Source organism: Siniperca chuatsi, linkage group LG5, assembly GCF_020085105.1.
Source record: "Siniperca chuatsi isolate FFG_IHB_CAS linkage group LG5, ASM2008510v1, whole genome shotgun sequence".
NCBI classification, from domain to species: Eukaryota; Metazoa; Chordata; class Actinopteri; order Centrarchiformes; family Sinipercidae; genus Siniperca; species Siniperca chuatsi.
Window position 1 is genome coordinate 24,269,829 of NC_058046.1, and position 24,893 is coordinate 24,294,721.

Genomic DNA, 24,893 nt, shown 5'->3' on the forward strand with positions numbered 1-24,893 from the left:
TCCAATGATGATCCACTGAAAATTTGGTAGCAATCGGACCTACGGTTTAGGAGTAGATGTCAAGTTATTTGGCCAAGTTTTGTGTTTCTAGTTCGTTCCAACTCACGGCAAGTTGAGCCATGGCATAAGCCTAATACTAATGATGATAGGATAGCACCTTGTGGGCTTGAACCCCTAATAAATGCACACGCACACACACAAAGGTTTATCAACCCCAAACATAAGTCTGGTTTAGACTAGAGTCATTTTCCTGCAGGGCTACGGCAGAAAGAAAAATTGTGCTTAATGGACATAATTGTAAAAATGCTTAATGAAAACTGTCAAGAGGAACCAGACCAGTAAATAGAGACTGGGTGAAGCTTACAAGCTGACAGCTTATTCAAATAAGATGCTGAACACATCTAAATCCTATCCACTCAGTGAAAGGCAATGCATATGAAGTGCATTATTGCCAAAGTGATTTTAAGGAATAAATGATGATAGCACTGTTGGTTTTCTGCTATTCTCTCTTTAAAAAAACAACAACTATCTTGCTAAATGTGCTTTTGTTTTTCCCTGTTAGAGAGACTAATAATATTTCTATCTATCACCAACTGTTTCAGAACCATAAATCAGCTATTTGTTTCCCACCCTTCCGTCCTGTCATTTATCAGCCAAATGTCCTGTTTATCCCTCTTAGACAAGAATACTCATTCACAAGTGAAGACTGTGTTTATTATTGTAGAGCGGTTATCCTGGAATGTGCAATGAGTCACATCATCAGACAATAAAATGTCAAAAAACATTCCTCCAAATCAAATTTACGTAAGATCTGTGACAAGACAAACAGTCAGAGAGAGGCGACATGAAAAAACATGCAAGCTGTCAAGCTCTTTGTCCATTGTTCTCTCTGCAGGTGTTATTAGCAGACAAGCAATCTGACCCCCCCCTGTTTTGGTCACCCAAAAATATATTAGTGCCATCTTGTTAAAATATGCATTTGCAAAACCACATACAAGAAAGCTTGTTTGCATTTGTGTGTCTGTGGAGGGTGTGTGAGTTGGAAGGAGGAAGAGGTGGGTGTGCTGTAGCATGACGGAGAAACACATATTACGCATATTAAAATGACTACACCCAAATGAGCTTTGGTTAGCAGAAGGCATCTAAAAATGTTCATGCATGCCAGAAAGATCAGTCAGGGTCATCTATCTATATCTTACTGACATGAAAGTTTCATGGCTGAGAGAGTTTGTCACTAACATCTCTTAATATAAAGAGACTTTAATTTAGTTAACATTTTTAAGATGTGTGAAATCATTATAGACTCCATAAGGCTTTAAGTAATGTTAGATATGTTACACTTCCCCTTGAGGAAATTTGTCCTCTTCATTTGACCCATACTATCTAATTAGAAACAGCAGGCACTTGCAGAGCACCACCCAGTGACCAACTTCACTTCCTTGGTCAAGGGCAACAGCAGGAGTATTCCCAATATCTAACATTTTGGGGTGGGAGGAAAATTCCACACCCAGACAAAAACCATGCAAATGTAGGAGGAACAAGATCAGTTCCTAGAGGTGCGCAAAAGAACATAAACACAGCAAGGTTTTCACACTTTTCTTCCTCTATTTGTCTTCCTTTTGCTCTTTATTCACCCTAAATGATCAACAAGCTCGTGAGTCTTCTCTACATTTTACACCTTACAGATCGTGTTCAAACTGGCAATATGAAATAGCAGAGATTTTATATCTTTGAGATTACTTCTCAGACAAAAATGAAAAATAAATACACACCGTACCCAAATTGAGAAAAATATTGCCTTGGTGAGTTGAAGCGTGTGACGTGTGACGTTTACCTCCAATAACCTTTGTTTTCTGTGGATTTTCTCTCACAGCTGCGAGCAAAGTTAAATCCCAGCTGTTTTACATTGCAGCCGTCCTGACATACACAACAGGATGGGATGGAAATCACTTGCAGGATGCATTTTCTTACAATAGTCAGTGGGGATGTTTGTGTGAAAAGGTGTGCAAGAGCACTGATATCATATATGTATGGTGCGAGTCGAGAAAGAGTGTGTATCAGTATTTGTATGTTGCTACTTTATTGTGCGCACACTCTTACATATATGTATGATGGGGCCAAAGCCTCTGAAACATGGAGGCAGAAGACGCCTACATAAACAAGTGGGTTCTGACACTTGTACTAGACTTAGAACAATGAGGATTATTTCTCTACACCCACCACCACTGGCATGTTCTGGCCTATCTGACAAGCTGTCATCTTCAGCATTGTTCCCTCTGTGCTTTTGCATAGTGACAAATGGTACGAACAAAACTGTTTGTGTAGGAGAATAGCACAGATTTAAGAAAAAAAAATGTCATACTGCAGTACATAATCTTCGCCATTGGCAATCACTTGAACAGCCAAGCTAGAGCCATTTTTATTGAATCTACCTACACTGGTATTACTATATCAAATATAGAGCTGAATTCTTCATCGGCACTGTTAGATATGTCAAATGGTAGTCCTTCCCCATCAAATGTACAATGCTAATGCTAATGTACAAAGGCACTGCCAACAGCTACCGCCCTTCTTAAAACAATATGTTGGTTGTCTTTAATGCTACAGTGTCAGTTATTTGGCTCTCTGCAACACATTATTCAAACTGAAAATGAATGCAACCTTCAAGCTGTTGAACCACCACCAAGTCACAGCTGGGAGCAACTTGGAAGGTTTTTAAAGTCGGTTTGAAATGTGGGGATATATTCAGATCACTAGGGGGAATTATGGGGCCACAGTTGTGTGCGTGTGTATCCATGTGTTTGTGTATGTGTATTGCACATCTGTTTTCACATGATGCTTGTATAGCATGTGAGTGCGTGTATGTGAATGCATGTGTGTAGCATCATTAGAGGAAGGTCAGTGTGACACTAACAACACTACTTCATAAATAATGTAAAACCATACAGGAATTAGACTTTGTAATTATACCTCTCCACGGTACTATGGGTGCAGTTTGCGCGTATCTACGTGTGTGCATTATGTCTGTGTGTGTGTGTTTATGTGTGTGTGCATTTGTATGCTCTCTAATTAGCTCCAAGAGAATAACAGTGGCTATTAAAGTGTTACATTAGTTAGAGTTGGGGATGAAGAAGGCAGCGAAGGGCTCAAATGCCTTGGTTCATTAGAATTTGAGTGGTTTTGTGTGTATGTGTGTGTGAATAAAGAAACTCACAAAAGGAATATGTGAGAGAAAAAGAAAAGGGAGAGAAAAGAAGAAAAAGACAACATTTAGAAATATGCGTGCTCACAGGCTTACACTTATTTGTATGAATGAGCATGAGTGACTGGCTCATGTTTATAAAGTGTGGCTGAATGTACGTGAGCGTTGCACTTGTTGCACACTGCCATTTCCAATCTAGCGGCTGTGACTTAAACAGCACATGGTATTTGGCCGCTACGCTAATGACATTTAGCGACGACCGATAGGGACTGCATGTCACTCCAATTAGAAGAAACACTCCCCTGTATGGCAAAGCTGTTAGACAAATCTCGACCCCTCCCTGCAAATTTGGGGATGAATTATTGAAAAGGGCAAAGCTGAGCACCTTGATGAGGTTGGCACATTTGGCTGGCTGAACGGTCAAACTGACACAGCTTGAGGAACAAGGAAAAAGGCCACTGCTATCTTAGCAGCTCAGAGCGTAGCTGTTTCAGTGGCTTTGTCTGGAAGCTAGGCCTTATCACACAACCTACTGGGCTTTCACCCAGCTCACCCTGAGGACAACTTATGTGACAGACATTAACTTAATGCAGGTTAACATCAAGATTGACAACTGTCACCAACTGTCCTCATGGTAGTCATTTATCAGATACACAAATTAAAGATTTTGGTACTGCCGTTTTCTGAATGCAAAATGTAAGCCCACAGGACTCCCAGGAGTCAAGATCTCAGGGTCCAGTGTAGGAAAAGCAGACGATGACGACCATCTTCTGTGTATGTCAGGAACATTTGCCCTCTTATATATATATATATAGTAGCAAATTAGAAAAGTTAAAGAACTCAGGAAGAAAGTGAAAAGGCCACTGATTTCTCAGCTGCTCAGCAGAGATAAGAAATAGTTTTGTGGTTGTGACTGAGCCGGTTGTAACCTGATCACACATCAACAACTGTAATATGTCAGAAATACTGAACATTTTCCATATTCATCTCTTCCAAACACCTCGCTATAACATTATCTAGTCTGTGGCTATACAATCGTTACAATATGAGTGATTCTGAATGACAAAAAAACATTTGGAAAGCATTTCCCTGTTAGAGTGAAAATGAATCCTCAGTTAATCTGAACAGTGTTTTGTTTAAGATTCTTTGTCTTAGTCACTTTTTTGTGGCACTTTGAAAAAGCAGCAATGAATGCATGCAGACAAACAATTGGCTTCACCCAAGTATTTTCACACATATCATTAGATAAGATTAATGTTATTACTGATAAATGATGCAAAAAAGATAACACAATGATGTGACATGAAATGATAAACAGTTCAGGCTTCATAAACAGTTCAGTGTCACTGCACAAAAGTCGAAATTGGCTTTTGATGTTCTGAAATACTGCAGCAAAAGGTGGTTCAGAAAAAACAATATCTGACTACATCAAGGAAATGTCAGCTGTGATGTTGATATTGAGTGCCCATCATGAAAATATAGCCAATCAATTGTACATTAGGATATCGAATAAATATTTCTTTGTTTTCAATAGCAGACACAAGAAAACAAATCAGCACTATATCAAACCATTCTTGAATGTGTTTCTTGTTTTTTGTTATAGGTATTTTTATGCACAGCCACACCAAGTGCCATTGAGACATGTACTTAAAATGACTAAACCCAGCTGATTGAAATCGAATTTACATTTTTCTTTTTGTTACATTTTAAAAGCTTTCATACAATTCACTTGACAGTTGAATGAAAACATAGCCACAGAGCCACCCAGATAACAAAACTGTTAAATGCTGTTGTAGTTTCTGAATGTGTGCATAAACCTCTTTCATGTGCGAGTGTGTGTGTGTTTGAGAAATAAAGACTGTGTTAGCCGTCCCTGAGTGTTGATTGAAGCTGCTGATGACAGAACGGTGGCACTGGGTTCTTTTCTGTCGTGCTCCCCAGGCCCCTGACCCACCTAATTGGTTTTCAGTGTTTAAAAGACCAAACCATCAAAGACGCGACTGTCAGTTTGACTGCTTTCACTTTTGGATTCAGCTCTCTCTATTATTTATGACTGACAAGAAAACTTTCTGAAATACACTCTCAAATATATAGACGAGAAACCAGAAATGTATACACACAGACATATTCTGGGGAGAAACACTCTTAGGTGATCATGTATGCAAACTTATGCTTCCTCTGCAAACACATATACACACAGAGAGAGAGATGCAGGCATGTACACACACAGCAGTGTAAGTGCATTCAAGTCAGCCAGCACACCCTGACACAGCAAAGAGAATATATGACCAAAGGGGGCTGCATCAATGTGTATGTGTGTGAGTATTTGTGGATGTGTGTGTTTGAGAAAGGAAAAGCTAGATGGACAGCGTGCATGTGTTTCAGAAAGAGACAGACATATTTTATGTGTGTGCATGTGAGTGTGTGTGTGTGTGTGTGTTCAAAGCCTTCATATCTTGCCTCTGCACAGACTCTGCAGAACTGTTCTGACAGTGCAGAAGTACAAACACCGATACAAGTTCTGTGGGAGTTTTTGCTGCAAACAATACCAAAAAGTCTCATGCTAGTGATCAAAGTTGTAGAATAACCCAAGGAAACATCACTGCATAATCCTAGCCATTAAAAATAGGCTCATAAATTCCTGTTAAACTTTGTTGTGCACGAAAACAAATGTCAAACACATAATGGACTTGGAGGTTTAAATGTTAAATTTAAATCACGCAAACGTTTGACACAAAGCCTAAAACAAACAAAAAAAAACAAGTTACTGAGCTCTCAGTTGCCTCATAATGACTTTTCCGGATCCACAAATAGGCCACACTTCAGGAACTCCTCACACAGCTAAACAAACAGCCTCCTGTTCAACCTCTTTCACATCAAGATGTCAGCTAACGTCTAAAGAAACAACTGAAACCATAACATAAGTGATGTAGAGCCTTTCCTTCCCTCTATGCATGTATCTGCAGCCATCTCTCATCCCCTGAGCTTTGTTTTGACCAAATACCTTTCTACATCACCACCCAGCTAATCTTTGCCTATCTGCCCTACCTTGCTATCAAGGCTACACCAGATACTACAGGGGATCGAGTCTGGCTTTGATACGGGGGAGCCTTGATGCAGCAAAGCTATCTGCTCCAATCTGAACTTGTTTTTTCTTATGTGATGGGACTTCATTTGTACCAGACTGGCACTACTGGATACAGCTCAAACCAGGACAGAACCTGGCTCCAACTATTTCCACCCACACATGTTCAGCTACACACTACAAAGACTGCACACACGCACTGAAGACACACACACACACTCTTTTATCCCAGGCTATGTTTCCTCTTTAGGGTGTCAATCAAACATTCATAACAACTTGCTTTTGGACTTTCAACAACAACATCTTTCTCTACCTGCCTGTCTGTTTCCTTTCTTCTTTACAATATTCTGAGAAAAAAAAAAAGAATCGCAATATGAGTTTTGTCAATATTGCACAGCAGCCTCTCTTTCATTCTCCCTTTCTTTACTACTGCGATAGTGCTCCAAGCGATAAAGCCTGCCTCTATTATTAGCAGTGTAATAGACGGCTGTGGTTGTGAGGATCTGACAGGGAGATGATAACAAAAGTGCTTACTCCTCCGTTCTCCCCCGCGCTCCTCCTATATCATTTAGAAAAGAGTCGCAGTGCAGCAGCAGATCATGGCCGGCTAATGGCCTTAGAATATTACTGCTGTCACAGTAAGCAACACTTACCATTACTCAATTTGTACAGACATTAAAAAGAACATCATTAAATTTAAGAATATATTTGTTATTCCACTACTCTACCATGCTCCAATAAATATTTGTAATCATGCACTACAACCAGATGCCAAATTAAGAAGAGAAATTAAGAAAGAGTCAGACTTGTCAGAGCTGTGGAGGCCCAGAGTTGCTCTCAGTACTGAGTTTCCTATTATGGACTCACAGCTGCTTTGTTTGAGATTTCATACCTAGTGGTTTTGGCAGTTCTCAACCAAAACATGTATCTGTACTCCCAGAAAATGCCTCTGGGTGCTTTTCCAGACGCATTTATCATCTGTCCCAAATTATTATCCTTGGAGAAACTCCAGATTTGACACCTGGTGACATCATGAAGTTGGGAAGTTAAGTTCAGGCTTTGGGGAGTGTGTTCCTCGCGTTCCCAAATAAAGACAGGACTCTGTTTGACCAATGGTCTATGATGCAGGACTGTGGAAATCCTCCTTAAAGGAAAATTCAACTGTTACAACTTGAGTCTTACCATTGTAGTTTTGGCCAGTTATGACAACAGTTTGCTCACTAATTATAATAGTAACAGCTGAGGTCTGGGAACACAGAGACATTGCTTCACCAAAGTCTGATGGGGCAAAGAAACACGAGCAGCCATGATCTGTCTGATCATGTCACAGCTTGTACTTCTTGCACCGTCTCACTTCTTTTTAGTGATTTTGCCACATTCCCAGATCTCAGCAATTAACCTGGTGAGTGCAATATTATTATTTTCCAATAGGAAAAGGGGAAAACTACGAAAATAAGACTCAAGTTGTATGAAAGCAAAATTTCCCTATTAGGACCAACATGCACTGCATAACTTCCGGCAACACACACACATGCGGGTAGACACCCACACACAAGACGACAGTAAAATAGTATGGCAGAGGAGAAACAGAATGTAGAGTGACCAATTAACATCTCAGCAGATACCAAAGCGTACCATGGGCCATATCCCAGTTTGTGAAAACATGTGTGAAAACCTCCTGCAGAGAATGTGTGTGTTTTCTCTATTCTTAAGATAAAAAAAAAACAAACAAAAAAACACATAAGAAACAGTACAAAACAAGATAACACATGCTTTTCCTTATTGGCTGATGTGACAATGTGATTATTATACTGCAAGTATGTGTGTGTGCATGTGTTTTTGTGTGTGCTTGTAGTGAATTTGGATCTGACAGCAGTAAAGGCAACCAAAGCCAGAGTAGACTTCCAGGGGTGTATGTATTTGGAGCACTGTGGGCAACTCTGAAAAGCCTTCAGAATAAAAAAAGAACAGTTTCCCAGGATGCCACCTGATGTGTGTGTGTGTGTGTGTGTGTGTGTGTGTGTGTGTGTGTGTTTTCCTGTGCTTCTGCTGTGAATTCATGTACTTCCATGTATGTAAATTTGGCTAGATTTATAAACATTTACATCAAAATGTATATCTTTCTGTATGCAAGTGTGTGTGCTTGTTTGAAAGCATTGTGTCTAGCATTCTCAAGTGTGTGTGTTCTGGCAAGCCTAAGAAAGTGACATTATGGAGCAGCTTCCTCTATCTATAATTCATAGTGCAGGCTCTAAACAAAGAACAGAGTGTTCGGCTCCCATCAGACATGCTACAGGGGAACCGACACAGTTCCTAAAGCTGCAAACAAAATATAGCTGGATAACTAGAACCTGGAGCTAATAAGAGGTATTACAGACTGTGATAGTAGAAAAGAGCATGCAGACTGACAGGCAGGCAGGCTGACAGCCACATGTGGAATAAGGGATACTATTTTCTTTTTGTTTCTTTTTCTCTCCGCCTTGGCGGATTTTCTCTGACCCACATTATCAGGAAACAGACAGGCAGACATGTAAACAGGTTCAAATATGACTCAGTGTGCTGTCTACACTGAAACAAAGGCTCTTTCAACACCGTCCCATTTTTCTTTTGTTGTGATAGACACCTGTAATCACTCCACACTCACTACGAGGACAATCATGCAATATTTAGAAACTCCAGCTCCAATCATTCTCAGAGGTAAGATGCAAGATTTCTACCCATTGTCTGTTGAGGTTGGACTTGTCTGCTACATGGGCTGAAGCTTGTCGAATTAGTCATACTCACCACTTACAGCCAAAGGAAGTATTTTTGTACTTTTTCTTTCCAACATAAGGTGAGGTGGTAATCAAAGATATTTTCATAAAAGTGAACAGCCAGTCCTCTAAAGCTCTACTGCTGGATATAAGACAAATGTGATACAAACTACAAAGTAGTACTGAAATGTTTAGGTGATAAATTGATTGGTCAATTGAAAGATAATTAAAATCAACTATTTGTATCATCAATTAATAATTTAAACCTGAAATAACTGATTGCAGCAAACAGTAGCTTTTTTTACACATCCAGCAGTTGCAGAATGCATTTTGCATTTGGAGTTGCGTCTCTAGCCACCTTGTCAATGTAAGTCCAATATTCACTCTCTTTTAGCTCTGTTTTTTAGTCTCTACCAACTCCTTAGGGAAAGATCAGGCTCTTTAGCTGCTAAATGCTCCGCTATGTTAAAAAGCTAGTTGCTAACTGTGTCTGTCTGCTGTTTGGTGCTGAGCAGATAGTGTACAGTGGGGTTTTACAGTTTTCTTGCTGAAAAAAGCTGCCCACTGCAGCTAAAAATGACACTCTGAGAGTGGTGAGAGTGAACCAAAACAGTAAAGTTGCAGGCCGAACAGCTAAACCATGAGCTGCAGATTTGGGTGATATTTCTCTGCAGGTTCATCACTACCAGCGACCCCTTTCCCATTGTTACATTGTTTCACATTGTCATTTGATACATTGTTTTACATTATAAAAATATTGATTATAGCCGCTTTAAAGTACGACTATGTAACTTTTGCTAATAAGCAACCACTGTGGCCACAAGTAGAAATTACAGGACAATGGCACACTGAATTTCCTTTAATTTCCCAAGATTCTTTTGAGTAAGTTGCTTTAGAGACATAATCATGTGATGAGCTGACAACCTGGCAATCTGCCACAAGCAGGAAACAACAACCAAATAATAAGGCTTCAGCAGCAAAGCCCCTGAGTGTATGAACATGAGAAAAGGTGTTTTATTGCTTAATAATTCAGCTTTTCATTTGCAGTTGGAAGATTTGTGTTATTTCTTCTTTCAAAAGTTACATAGTCTCACTTTAAATAATTTGTCAAGCAAAAATACCAACATTTGCTGCTTCTGGCAAATCAAATGTGAGATTAATTTGCTGATTTTCTTTGTTTCATATCATTGTAAATTTTATATCTTTGGGCACTTGTTAATAAGACAAAACAATCATCTTTCAATTCAATACAATTATATTTATATAGCGCCAATTCATAACAGAAGTTATCTAATTGCACTTCCTATAGTGCATCTCTTTATAATATTATTTACAGAGACCCAGCAATTCCCAGCCCCTTTGGCTCTAAGAAACAGTGATGGCATTTTCACTATTTTCTGACATCTTATGAGTCAATTAATTGAAAAAAATATAATCAAAGTTGTTAGGTAGATCTATGCTAGAAAAAATCCACTGGTGCACTTTTAAAATAATGCACACCTAATTCCCACATTTTCTTAAGAATACAGCTGTTGCTCTTAAGGTTGACATCATGTGTCAGTTGCTTCTGCTGTTGCTTCTATTTATTCAGTTCATTGAGACGTTGTGATGGTTCCAAAGGGCCTACTTTACATCTGCTCCAGTGAGGATCAGTTTCAATACCCCCATTATTGGTGGGACATGTATACGTTGTAATTAAAATGCTACATATTGTTAATAGCAGGTGATATATGTGGTGCTCTAAAGACACAAATTGTCATGGGCTTTAGCTATCAATGTGACGCTTGCTCCAATTATCACAAAGACAAATGAGCCAGGCAGATGGGAGGTATGTTCATTAAGATGTAAAGAAAAATAGAGCGGAGAGAGACTGTAGAAAGAGGTCATGATGAAAAACGAAAGATGAGCGATTGCAGAGATGGCAAGAAAATGACACAAAGAAATGGTGTGGATGTGGCAATGATGGAGTAGGAAAAGTGGCTTTTCGTAACTGATGGAAAGATAATTTCTTATGTATTCATATGTCAGTGTGAGTCATCCTTTTTAGAGCAGCCAAAAATAGCTTTCTCGCCAACTGCACACACAGTATGTTTCTCCTCTCATTCATTCTCTTCAACTAAAACACTGAGCAACAATCACAGGATGTGAAACAGAAGGTAGAGGAGTAAGGGAAAAGTTGGGATTGTTATAGTGCACAGGTAATAACGTGTAAATGTGCTCAATAGAAAGAGGATTAAGTTTAATAAATAGTTCAGCATCAAAACATCACTGTAACTACATGTTCATAACAGAGCTTACATGTACTAAAACTGTACCTACAGGTTGATATGAGACTAAAAAGCATGATTTGTCCCCCACCATCCTCATTCCTCATACAGATGCTTCTATATTTCCAGAATCACTATCTCAGAATCAATATCTGTTGCCATTGTTATTTTTCTGTTTACAAGAAGGTTTTCTGTTTCAGAAAATGTAAATACAACTACTTCTGTCTGTGTTATATATATGTAACACAACAATAAATGCTTGCAGTGTCGTCAGTGCCCAACATGTGACAAAGGTCCCTTGCCAGATCCAAACTAAGGTTGTTGTGGTTACACAGTATGCATTCCAAAACCACTGGGACACCAGGATGCCTCACTGCAGTGATATCTTGATGTTGAACAATAATTAAGCTGTTAGAAGCATTGATGAAAAGCAGAAACAGGGACACTAGTCAAGAGATAGAGTATAAAGAGAGGCACAGTCCAATAGAGAAACTGATCAGCAAAGAAATAAAAAAAAGAGAAGAAAAAAATGATTACTGACAGGGAGAAGCAGAGGAAAATGCTGATTTGAGGTTTAAAAGCAATGTGTACAGTATATTCTATTTGAACCTGACTAAGAAAAAAAGAAATGTCTGGAAATAGCCTGGTGCTTTCACATTGTTTGTTCACGCCTCCCACACTTCCTAGATGGAGGGTGCAAACATTGAAAGGAGACAAATCACATTAAGCACCTAAAAACTGCCGAACCCTGAATTGGAATGACTAGAGCTGGCAGTTTATCCGTGGGCAGAGGGAGCTCTGCCTCTGTGGACTATTTATCCAAGGCTTACTGTTTACAAGACTTTCAGCTCAATCCTCAAGCCATTTAACTCTTGAATTTAGGCCATGCCCACACCAATGAGATTACATCTGAAAATGTAAAGAAGGTTTCTGACAGGCAAACGTATTCTAGTCATCTTCTAAAAGCTTGCTGTCCACAATGAAACATCAAAACAATAGCAAAATATCTTAAAAATGTTCTTCTGCCTCTGTTCTTCTCTGTTAGTTGAATAACAGTGGAAACAAAATGGTGCATTACAGCAGCTACTGGAGTGTGTTTAAAGTTCCTGAAAATCCTTAAGATTTTCATGAACTCAGACCCTGTTTCTGATACTATTTATGGCCAGCAATTTTTCAGCAATAGCCATTCAATGTATTTACATTCAGTAATCAACTCTCGATATAGTAGTTTTTATTGCTAGTGGCAGAGTCCGCCATTCCCACATTGGATTCAGGTTGCCTTCACACGCACGAGGGATTCACAGGAATAGAGCTATGTCAATGAAAACATCTGTACTTGAGTTTACTTATTGACTTATAGAATAAATGATCAAAGAAAGAGACATAGGTAACAGAAAGTTAATTTCTTTCCATGTCCCTGAAATGGTGATAAGCTATTTTTTCCCTGTCTACAGTACAATGTGAGACCAGTCTTTAGTTTATCCCCTCTGGAGAGATAATTAATTAATATTTATAAGTTGCTGGTATGTTTTTGTATTAACATTTAATCACCTTTTATCAATCAATAAGAGCTGCAGTGCGCTGCAGTGAAAAACTATCCATATTTTCACCCATTTTCTTCATCATCTAATATTGTCAGACATTTCCTAAAATTTATCCTTGGGTCTTTTTTAAACCCAAAATAAATCTTCATGTTTAAGAGCCTCTAAATCAGGAAGCTTGACACTGCAGAGCCAGGGAGAATGGAGACACTCAACAGCTCCAGCGCCAAGATAAATAAGCCAAGGAACACGAGCCGTGTGTGAGCCATAACAAGATGATTATGGTGGTGGCAGCTAGTTACCCTCGTCTGATATGGAGAAAGAGGGAAGGTGCCATGTCATGTACCAGCCTCTGCTGCCAAGTCCATAAACTCTGTGTACTAACAGGGATGTGAGGAGATGTTCTAACTGAAGAGCAGCCACCATGGGAAAGCTGTAATAGCGAGGTATTAAATGTAGCATTGCATGATGTCCATTTTGCATTCTGGCCTATCCTAGTGATCAACAAACCCAAGTTTTACAAATCAAAACTCAAGTTTCTTCCTTCAAACTTAATGTTCACCTCTGAATCTGCTTAGTACAACATGACTCTGAGAAAGTATCAGATAAAGCTGTGTCAAACCTTAATCTTCTAAATGTGTGTGGGGTGGATAAATAAAAACTGAAGCTAGCCAACACCTTGTAGTGTGAGCCTTAACTAACCATCGGTGTGCCAGGTTCTAGGATAAGTGGCATTCAACTCCTTCAGCCAAGGCCTCCATTTTGAAACAGTATGCCTTTTAATGTATTAGGTTGGCACAAGGTTGAAGTGGGGGTTATGGGCAACTGAACTGTGTGTGGGTTTGTAGCTATGTGTGTGTGTGTGTGTGTGTGTGTGTGTGTGTGTGTGTGTGTGTAAAAGAGAGAGAGAGTGCTTGAACAAGACGAGTAACGGCTGCTATTCACAACTGTAAGGCCCGCTTTTTCCACTATGTGGCAGAGCTAGAAGATTGCCAAGGCAGCCAGTCTATGCCCCCATGGTATGTAGACACTGTCGCTCCCATACACAAGGGGGGGGGGGACTATAATGTGTGTGTGTGAGAGAGAAAGAGAGATAACGAGAGAGTGGGAGAGTTAGGGAGAGTTTACAGTACAGCTTGCAGGAGACGTCAGTAAGTTAAGTTCATGCCAAAATACAAAGTCAGTTCACTGAGCAGTGTTGGTTGGAAAACTAAGATGAAGTACCAAAAGTTGGCATTAAATATTTGGTCAGATCTTTTGTCTTTTACTTATTATTTAATCAGATATTTACTGATTTAAATCATAATTTTGCACATTTGTGATTTTATTTAGGCAATGTTCATGTACAGCTGCTTGTATTTGGACAACATTTGACATTTGAGAAGTTTGATTCCTTTTGTTAAATGAAAAAAAGGGTTTTGTCATGTTTATATTCCTCACAATAAAGTTTTGTCAACACAGGAGCTCATAGCTGTGACCCGAATTTTATCTTTACACTTCAAGACTATTTTCTTCAGTTTTACATGCTTAACTACAGTGATTGTGCATTCTACTCCAAGCGTTGCCAAAACTCAGGTGACCTACACTCAGAACTGTGACTGGAGGCATCATGAGTAAACACTAAAGCTGCTGCTCTGCTAATGTGCTGCTTTCACTATGCTGCCTGTGTAGACATGGCGTAACGTATCGAAAGGTATCAGTACCAAAACTCAGGAATTGCATCTGCATTACTATTAAAAAACTTCAAGCGATACCCAGCCCTATACCCATGTGGCAGGTAGACCAAAATACATGCCACTCTGAACCTAGAGACCGTTTTCTAAAGCAATATTTTACCTTTCAACAAAACAGTCAAATACCAGTGTAACATCAAAAAGGTTGGTTATTCAGTAAGACACTGGTGACAATTTGTTGATACAGGCGGAGAAAGCACTCTGTGCCCTGTCATTGCATGTCGGATGACAACAGTGCCAGGATCCAACCCACTCATTATAATCATTATTTCAAGGAAGGGAAGAGGCCTATAGCTCATATCCTTTCATTGCCATTATATCCCGCCACAGAACGATGCAAGCAGACAAAGACAACTGTTGTCAACATGAAATGCAGCACAATTCAGAAAACAAAAGAATGCCACAATAATCAAAGCCGAAACCACATGAATAAATACCCAGACCTGTTCATGATGTGATAATATATCTGCATTATTACAAATATTTGGCATTTGAATAAAAAAAAACAGCATTTTTACCACGTGTGTGCCTATCAGCCAACTTTCACTGGAATGAATGGATGTGATTTGGCTCTGTGCTTCTGCAATCAGTGCGTCTTGTTTAAACTGAAATGGATTTCTTCTCACCCCAGTATAGTTCAGCCAAGAGGCATGCAGCCTCTCTAAAAAAAAAACTGAAGAGAGAAAAAAAACCCACACACATGCACATCTGAAAATCTCAGTCTTAAGCACTCTTTTACCATCGCTACCGGCTATGGCAAAATGGCCCCACATTATCAGGGGATTAATGATTACTTCACAAACTGGGTGTGAAACAAAACAGCCTGAATAAGCAGAGAGAAATAAAAGCTGATCACAGGAGTGGGAGATGAGAATAAAAGAGGAATGTTAAATCAACGAGATTTAAATGGGAGTTGCAGTTGGATTTGCGGGGTTGATGGCTTCCCTATCTGGGTGTCAAGCATGTACCGTGGGTGTGCTAAACAACATCCAAACATCCCCAAATCCCCCAGGCGCCTTTTGAGCGGCAAAAGAATCTGGGAAAGGGACTGGCTGAGGATAACAGGAATGGAGGTTGGGGGGGGAGGGTGGTGGAAGAGGGAGATATACAGTGTGTAATACGGAGAGAGAATCAATGGGTCCCTTCGGAGCAAATAAAAGCCATGACATCATCGTATGGCAAGGAGCAAGGAGTGGGGTGGCGAGGAGTAGGGGGAGAGAGAGGGAGAAGGGAGAGACGAGAGCACCCACAGTCACCCATTCTGCCTCTCGGGGCCCATCCTCTGGAATGGATAAGAGCCGAACAATGCGCCCTCAATGAATGGGATCCCAAATCCCACAGGAGAAAAACAAATCACCAGTGGGAAAGGGGGAGGGCGAGGGAGAGATGGAGAAAGAGACAGAGAGAGATTGAGAGAGAAAGGGAGGCCCTTAAAAAGATGTGCACACAAAGCAACAAAGCATCTTGAGACATGTAGAGCAAGGCAAGTAGAGATTGAGACAAAGCTGCCTTTGTCCCTCCTGGCTGGTGGGTGGCTTGGTGTGAAGGATTTGAACGTGGTAGCATTTACATCAGAGCTCTCCAATATATTGATCGGGCCATGTAATCCCTCAAATGATAAGTGAAGGTTGGATCTACTCTGGGTGGGTTGTTTGTTGGGTTTACATGACAAGAGCATGTGGGAGGCAGGACCAGGGGTTTACGTAACTTGTCAGATGAGCTTTGAGTTGCGTTTAAAGTTTGGCCTGCTGCTTGTGATGCTGGTTTGACGGAGACACGTGAGGCAGGGAGGGATGCTTAGGGAGCCTCTGATCACAGCACCTTCTCGCAGAAGTCAAAATGGGATGTTTAATTGCATTCCTCATCACATAGTGTTAATAAATAAAGTCACAGCCTTCACTGGGTGGGCTCAATATGTGTGCGTGAGTGTGTACGTGTCTGTGTGTTTTCATGCAAGTGTGTGTGCGTTTGAACAAAGAGCTTCCGTTCCTCCGTGATTACAGCACTGGTGCTGTAAGCCAGAACAGAGAAAATAAATTTGAATCACAAAAAGAAAAGTCTTTCATGTCTGATGCTTTGATAACAAAAACAAGCAGGTTTCCAGAAACTAGAATTAGTAGGCTTACAATTCGGAGCTAGCTGGGGACAACTTGACACAAAAATTTCAAACAACAAATGGAAGATTCGCTCATGAATGAGTCACAAATTAAAGAAAAGAAAGGAAGAATTACGTTATGACATTTATTTTTGAGATCAATAAAAAAAGGAAGATGCTGGAAAAAGAAGCAGTGCATGTGTTGAGGTAGAATAATGCGAACGTGAAAGTGTCAATGAAGCCGCTCCACTCTGATCTGGCAGAAATATGATCTTTCTGACAATTCAGATGCACTTGCGTATGAATGAGCACAATTAACAGCAGGGCTTCTATGATGCTTATAGACACTCCTCCTATGAGAAATTTAAAACAAGATACAGCTGGAGCTGTTATTTAAGTCCCACATTTTACTGAAAGTATACTGAACTACATTGGCATCATTTCCATCAGAAACAATGAGGGAAAGAAAAACTTATTTTCTCTTCTCAGGGGCTACAAGACAAGGACAGTCGACAAACTACAGTTTCATGTTTCAATATATTGATTTGGTTGTACAATGTGACATTTAAGAAAGAACTGTGTGCAATTAAAATGCAGGAAAGATACTTCTGGATTGAAAAAGAGATGGTACAAAACTGACACCAGACATTAACCAGAAGTCCAGGGCACAAGAGTCAAAAATCATTGCCTGAGAGCATACTGAAGTAACCTGGAGCCAAACACATTATCTCTACCAGCTCAGAGGTGCTGACCCTGACCTTTAACCTCAAGGTAAAGAGTTGGAGTAAGGCAGCAACTAACAATTATTTTCATTATCGATTCATCTCAACAATTTTTTTAAAACAATAAATTAATCGATTAGTCCACAGAATATCCCTGAGCTCAAAATGAAGTCCTTAAATAGCTTGTTTTGTCTGGATAACAGTCCAAAAGCCAAACATATTCACTTTAAAAATTTTATAAATACATTTCATATTCAAATTTGAATGATACAAAACAGACAAGCACAGCGAATCCTCACATTTGAGAAGCTAGAGCAACAGCAAATATTTGGCATTTTAGCTTGATAAATTACTTAAAAAATCATTTGATTATTCAAATTGTTGTTGTCATTTCAGCACTAAAGGGAAGTAAAAAATAATTTAAGACTGGGAATTATACATGTACTCAGGAGTTGTTATTTGAATCAAAATGCCACAAAAGTCTACAAAGTCATTCTCAAGTTCATTATCAACAACTTTTAGAGTAAATTGGGAACTACAGCTCTGGCAGAAAGCTTGCTCACAAATTTTGATTGAATGTTTGAGGGCCATAGGAGAAACATAAGAAAAATCTGTTTGGGATTTTGTTTTAAAGCTGCATTTAGTAAATTTTTCCCTTTTGCGGTTTGAAACTCAAAAGAGCTTTGCTTTATCAATTCTCATCAAGTCTGTCTGAAGCTATCAGCTAAATATATTCTTTGAAGTCTGAGCCAGCATGTAGAAGCTACATTAGCTCACTAGCTCTTACCCCGTGCCTTTGCGGCCTAGCGTGTCTACAATAAATATTGAAATTGGCGGTGACTGCCTTGCAAGTGGATGTTCTGTATTATAAATGTCACCATACCCTTGGTCGGCGGAGCAGTGGCTCGTTCTAATGCCACAGGACAGAGACACAGAAAGAGAGCGAGACACCATGAGCGGCAAGGGATTTCAACTTTCAGACTCATCAAAGCGACATCAGAGCGCCTACTTGCATGTTTATGAATAAAAAAAGAAGATGGATACTGTGGAAAAAAGAGGGCTAAAATGTCAGTGGTAGAAGGCCACAAAAGGAAAGAACAAAGAGAGAAAGTGAGGCAGCACTCTGTTTAACAGTGCGCCCAGGGTGCCCCAAGCTCATCACATCATATCTGTTGCATATTTCTGGAAGAAGGTAGGTCTTATAATGTCAGCTGTAGTCCATGACGATGCCCACGACCATATCTCTTTCGCTCCAAATGATTTGTCAATGCCAGGCAGCGTTTTAAAACAAACAAGGACAGATTGTGCTAGATACTATAAGTACTGCTAAAAATATGATATCCACTCATTAAAAGCCTCCTAATTCTCTTTCCATCAGATATTGAATTTGTTCTGCCTGTTATATACTATACCTGGAGCTTTCTACTGCACAAATTAATGGTGGAACTAATGTATCAATGCATCAATGCTTAGCTGCTGATTCTGTGGCCACATATTTTGAAATATGACCAATGGCCCTGTAAATGCTTACCTCAATCACATATTGAATGTTTTATTTATAATGTTATTATCTTTGTCCTCTAGCATATTTGTTTTCTATATGTTGTTTGTTTTAAAATGTTCAATAAAAAGTTGATCACAAAAAAACAATCATTGTGTTAAAACCACAAATGATGGTTTATTACATTGCTCTTTCATTCCAAAACGTGAGCTTGCTAAACACTGTGTAGCTGAATCATAAAGTTGGAAAGACTCAAACTGCTGTCAACTCATTCAGGCTTTCACCACTCAAGCTTGTTCAACCCCATTGTAGAGAACTGTGTGTGTGTCTTGGAGATTTTACCGCAGAACCAAACATATAAACCTACAAAACCAATAATTTTGTCCCAGTTTTTGTCTCTTGTATAATCCTTGTGCGTCATGTTCTGAGGTCTCTTTTACCTCAGCAAGAGACCATGAGCGGCACAGATATAAAGTGAGGAAGAAACTACACAGCAACTTCAAATTTTGTGTGAAAGAGATGTGTATGTGCTACACAATTCAGCAGCCAAGACAACAAGGTACACACGCACCAGGTAGCGGGCAGAAAGCCACCTATTGGCGTTTTTAATTGCTTCTCTTCAAGCACATCTTTATCCCACAAAGACCAAACTTCTGCAAACAACACACCTCCAAATTAAAATAGGTAGTGCTGTACTTCTAATCTGCAGTGCTTATAGCGTGCTTAGCAAAACCCCTCTTAAAAGCGCAGATTCTTGGTGTTTTTTTGTGTGTTTATGAATGGGAAACTCTGCACACCATTAATAACATACCTACATGCATCTATTATTACCACTACTCTACTGCCATAGTATAGTTCACATGTCCCACAATGAATTGCAAAGGAAATTCACACAAATACCCCACTCTCCTCCACGTTTCATCTTTGTTGTCACCTGTATCCTTCTCTTCATCTTCATCCTCTCCCACTGGCATCTCTCAGTTGTCATTCTCCTGTTGTCATCATCTTCTTGCCTCTATTCTTCGTCCTTCCTATCACGTTCCCCTGCATCCTCGTCTTCTTCCTTCTATCCCCTGCTCAGATCCTGTTTTGTTTTTTCCTTCTGACAGCAGATCACTTAAGTCTTTTTCTGTCTCAGCTGCTTCTCCTTTGGGATAAAAAACAAGCTATGCAACAGGTCTCATGTCATATCTACACTGAATGAGGCCATTTCCACCCATCCTTATGAGGATAAACAAGAGATCTCACTCCTGAAGCATTAAGGGGTATGTGTGAGAACATTTACTTGTGTGCAGATGTACTGCAATGCTTCCTCAGTACAGTTTCCATATAGGAAACAGCAACTTTCCACTGAACCCGATACAAAATCAATTTAGGGAAATAGCAGCTCCCCTGAGTGGGGTGGTAAACTGACTGCTGCATGGAAGCAGAAACAAATTTATAAATTCAGTTTATGTTGTTAGTCCACACATTTTGGAGGCAGAGGAGGAAAGAAATCTCCCTGACAATAAATATTTAAAGGAAATCTTAAAATCCTAAAAAGCAGTCCACTCATTTCTCCAAATATGTCATCTAACATCTCCTCCACCGTACTGTAGATATACTGTATGTCACATATTGTTTGATGACGGAGATATGAAGCTCTCTGGCAGTCCTCCTCCTCAGGGAGAGTGCTAATGAAGCAGGAGGCTGGTCAAATGGGAGAGTCTCTAACTCTCCACTTGGGTTCCAAGCAATCAATAATATACAGACGGCCACCCTCGCCTTCCTCTCCTTCTCTTTCATTTTCTTTCCTTTATCCTCTTCATCTTCATTATTTTGCTCCCTGTGTCCTTTTTTTTATTTGTTTTCACCTCCTCTCCCTCTCCCTTACATCTCCCCTCCCCTGACCTTTGTCACCTATCTCCTATTTGCAGTTTTGCTTTCCCCTATCTTTTAGACAGCTGGCAGTGAGGGTATTATAAATCTGCCTTGTAATTAGTATGACACTTGCAGCTGATTTTCATTTCTATTCACAACTAATTTACTTCATCGCAGTGTTTTGACATTCCAGAAGTTGCACTGAGAAATTCTCAGAGAGTTTGGAAGAAAACAAACTTACTGTCAGGAAACTCTAATCAGAAAACTGTGCACACCCAAACTGCCTTAATACAAAGTTAAACGAGGTATCCTATCCATCTCTCAGATACTTTACTGCCCCTGAGGGACGCTATCCAACCTGTGAGACAACAGTGCCCCCTGCAGCTCACCAGAAGATGTACACCTTAGTAATGTTACGTGAAGTTGATCCCTCTACACTTTAAAACCAGCCTTGTTTTAGCCCCCCAGCTATCTCCTCCAACAAGGGGAATTGTGTAAGGGGATTTAAATAAATTAATGCCTCTTTTGCTAGCCTAGGGAAAACACAGCAGAAAATAGTCCAAAACAAAATAAAATTCCTACTGCTGTCACATTCACAAAGATAAAGAAAAACATATATTTTTTCTAGCTTACGCCTATAGGCCCACATTTAAGACAGCAGCAATTTGAATATGTCATGCCTAATTCCACGATTAGGCTGAGCCGGCATTCTCTAGGGAGTGAATACAAAGCAGCGTGTAAGAAAGACACTTGACTAGTCAGCTGGAACAACACTATCCAGGCTCGGGGGATAATCAGTCCCACCATTTTGAGACAAAACTGCTTTAAAAGAAACCAGTCAATTGCCTGAAGGCCATAACTAAAAATGTTCAGTATCCATGCCAACAAAGAGCAGTCCTGTGTAGCATTTACAATCTGTAGAACATATATTCAAACATTTGTCGAAACATCAACAGCACTTGATTAATCTTATCTCACCAGGTATGCGTTTGTTTTTGAGGTTGTTAGAAGAATCAAATCATTAAGTCTAGATTAAATATTTCAATCAAATCACATACTTCAAAGGTTGAAAATCATTTAATGTGAAAAAGAAACTGCTTTTTGAGTTCTCACTCCTTTTGCTACAGCAGCAGAGCAATCCTTCTCCCAGTGGTAAAGACAGAAATGAGTGAGGGCTCATGAGGTCTTGGCTATTAAAACAACTACATAGCATTAGCTAATTGGGATCCAAACAAACTCTGCTGAATACAAATTAATGGAAAGAGGGAAACGCTATAGTGGAAAATCTAAAGTCAAAACCCTAATTGTATCATGTTTCTTTTTATAAATACACATATTTAGGGCTAGGCCTCAGTAGGATGCTGCACCAAAATCTTTATGTAATACTTTGTTTTAAGACACTAATATCTCTATGCAAAGATTCAGTATTAAGAACATACATAAGGAAATCATAACTAATCATCACTATGACCTCAATAAGGCAGACATCTAGACAAAATCTAAAATATATTGTAAACATGCCTGGATACTGTGCATAAATGGATACAGTTCAACACTAGCTACAGTACTGCCCAATTCTAGCTACAGAGTCAGTCTCTCAAGAGAAGAAAAGAGACCCTGGAGGTTTCAGATAACAAGCTCCCTGATCTCTGGTCTTTACACTACAGTTACTCTGGAGCCAGATGTACGTCTACCTCTGGGTCAAGACAGACACCAGTGGGATTACCATCTATTAGCAAAGAAAGAGGGACAGATTGGAGATGCTTCTCATTTGGCATAAACACAGAACACTTCTCTGATTACAGTGGATAATAAGGTTTTTTCTTTAGTAGTTAGTGTGTTTACAATATTGATGAGTGAATGGTAAGAGAAGCAGAGCAAGAAAAATAATGACAGTTGTGTACACTGTGTATGTGTGTGTGTGAGTGTGAATGTGTCAGTTCACACCTCAGAGTCTTCACTGTGGAGCCCCAATTGGAGGACAGCACTGGGAGACTGCAGTCTAGCTTGGCTGGACTGGGCCATCTGCAGGTTCAGCTGCCAGCCGACATACTCCAGCTGAAACACACCAATGGAGCCAGTTTTTCTTAAATATTAACAGATTCGTAATAAAGCCTCACACTTAAATTGAATGAATGCCCTAGACACATTTTCAAAGACTCTATGAAAAACTCTAATGTAGCACTTTCCCCACAAAATGACAGTGGAAGCATAAAGAAATATGTATTTTTTTGTGTATAATGATATTTTATTAATCCTTTTATCCTCATTTTGTTCTCACTACTTAACCTAGATTTTTCACTGTTCACCTGATTATTCTTATTGCTTTATGTCTTCAAAGCACTTTATCATCACTGATTTTGATAAGTGCTACATTAATCAACCTTTTTATAATATAATTATCATAAATGAAAACATGCAAATAGAAAACACTACCAACCAAACTTATCTTACTTATCGTAATAGTTGCGGATTAATTTTCTTTTGGTGGACTAATTGATTCATCTGGATTTTTTTGACATATTGTTGGCACTTTTGTGTTCCTATTCTATGACTGAAAATCCAGTTTTACAAGAATAACAAGTTTCTTTAGCTGAAAATGGAGTGTGCACAAGGTATTAATGGCTTGTTTGCTGACCATGTGATGACCAGATGACCTATAGCCAACAGTATTACTAGAAGTCACGGTATTATCACACTTATGAATATGGTCAATATCATAGACATAAAGATTTACTACTGTAGAACTTTTTTTAATCAGAATCAGAATCAGAATCACAAATACTTTATTGATCCCCGAAGGGAAACTCTTTGTTACAGCAGTTTGCCCTTACGTCAGTGCACACAGGAAAAAGTACTAGCAAAAAATATAATACAATACAATATAATACAGGTGGAGCTACAGCAACAGGCAGCATGCACTTTGGCGCATGAGCACTATCCTATGCGCAATATCCTATCCCAATCTCCTCAAAGTTAAAATTACCTTGCTTCCAAGCTGCAGGTTGTCAGATTATTATTCTCAATTTTAGTCAGATGTAGCAGCGTGATAGATTAGCAGCACTGAGTCAAGGCAGAGCAGTTCAGTGTTTTATGATGCAGAGAGAGGCCATAATAATAAACCATGTGTGACTTATTGGGTCTGGATGCTTCCATAGCATCAGAGGACAGGTGTGAGGTGGGGACAGGCTGGGTCACATTATTCATGACTGGAGCAACATCCACATTAGCATGAATAAACATCGCAACTCTATGATGTGTCACATAAATCAAATAAATTAAATGAAATAAATACATATGCTGTATTTTAATATTATGTAATATATAAATGATTGAATAAAATACCAATCACAAAACAAATAGTAAAGTACCTTATTAATGTATTTCCAGTCTAATTTATTTCTGTATTTCCTGCTCCATCATATGTAAATATTATTTAGTAGGTATGTTTTCTGGGACTTGTAGCAATACAAGTAGGAGTTAAAAAGAAAAGCATGTAATCAAAGGAATCATCACTGTTTACTGCAGAGGAAGACTAATCTCTGTAAACAGCAGAGTTAATTAAAATAGCAACTGGGCTGGCCAATCAGACAACTGGCAGTAAAGGTTAACTGGGACATCCTGTCAAGTAAAGAAATTCAAATGACCAGCACACCTCAACAACAATCACTACGGAGAGAAATTAGTCTCAATACTGGTGATGCATCAATGTGCATCAAAGCCGGACGTCGGAGTGTCTCACCAACATCCACCATGTTAAACCCAACATGCATTTGTGGATCGGAGGCTATGAAAAGAGTCTCCACGCATGTTGTTCAGGTGATCCGTGCACACACATTTAACAATCTGTAAATAAATAGACATTTGAATGTGCAGGAAGGGTTTTAAAAGCAAATGTTATTAGATTAATGAACTTGAAATTGGAAATATATAATTAGAATGCTGACATTTGTTCAAGCTGGGTTGTATTTAGTCGTAAAATTGTTTTGCATTTGTTCAAATTGGCTGGTATTTGTTTGCGGGTTGGAAAAGCGTTTGTGAACACCATAAATTACTCACAAATCGTAATAAACATTTGTAAATCTTGTTATTATTTGTGGATCAGCAAACATGTATTTGTCACCAGTTTTGAGA

General features: G+C 39.3%; 1 protein-coding gene across 2 annotated transcripts in view; it reads right to left on the minus strand.

The window, feature by feature from the left end:
* The window catches only part of commd10 (COMM domain containing 10), a 58,312-nt gene that overhangs the window by 28,486 nt on the left and 4,933 nt on the right, over positions 1–24,893 (minus strand). For both annotated transcript variants that reach the window (XM_044197905.1, XM_044197906.1), the window contains exon 5: positions 22,707–22,817. In XM_044197905.1, the coding sequence (XP_044053840.1) occupies positions 22,707–22,817 (111 nt within the window). The remainder of the gene's footprint in view (positions 1–22,706; positions 22,818–24,893) is intronic.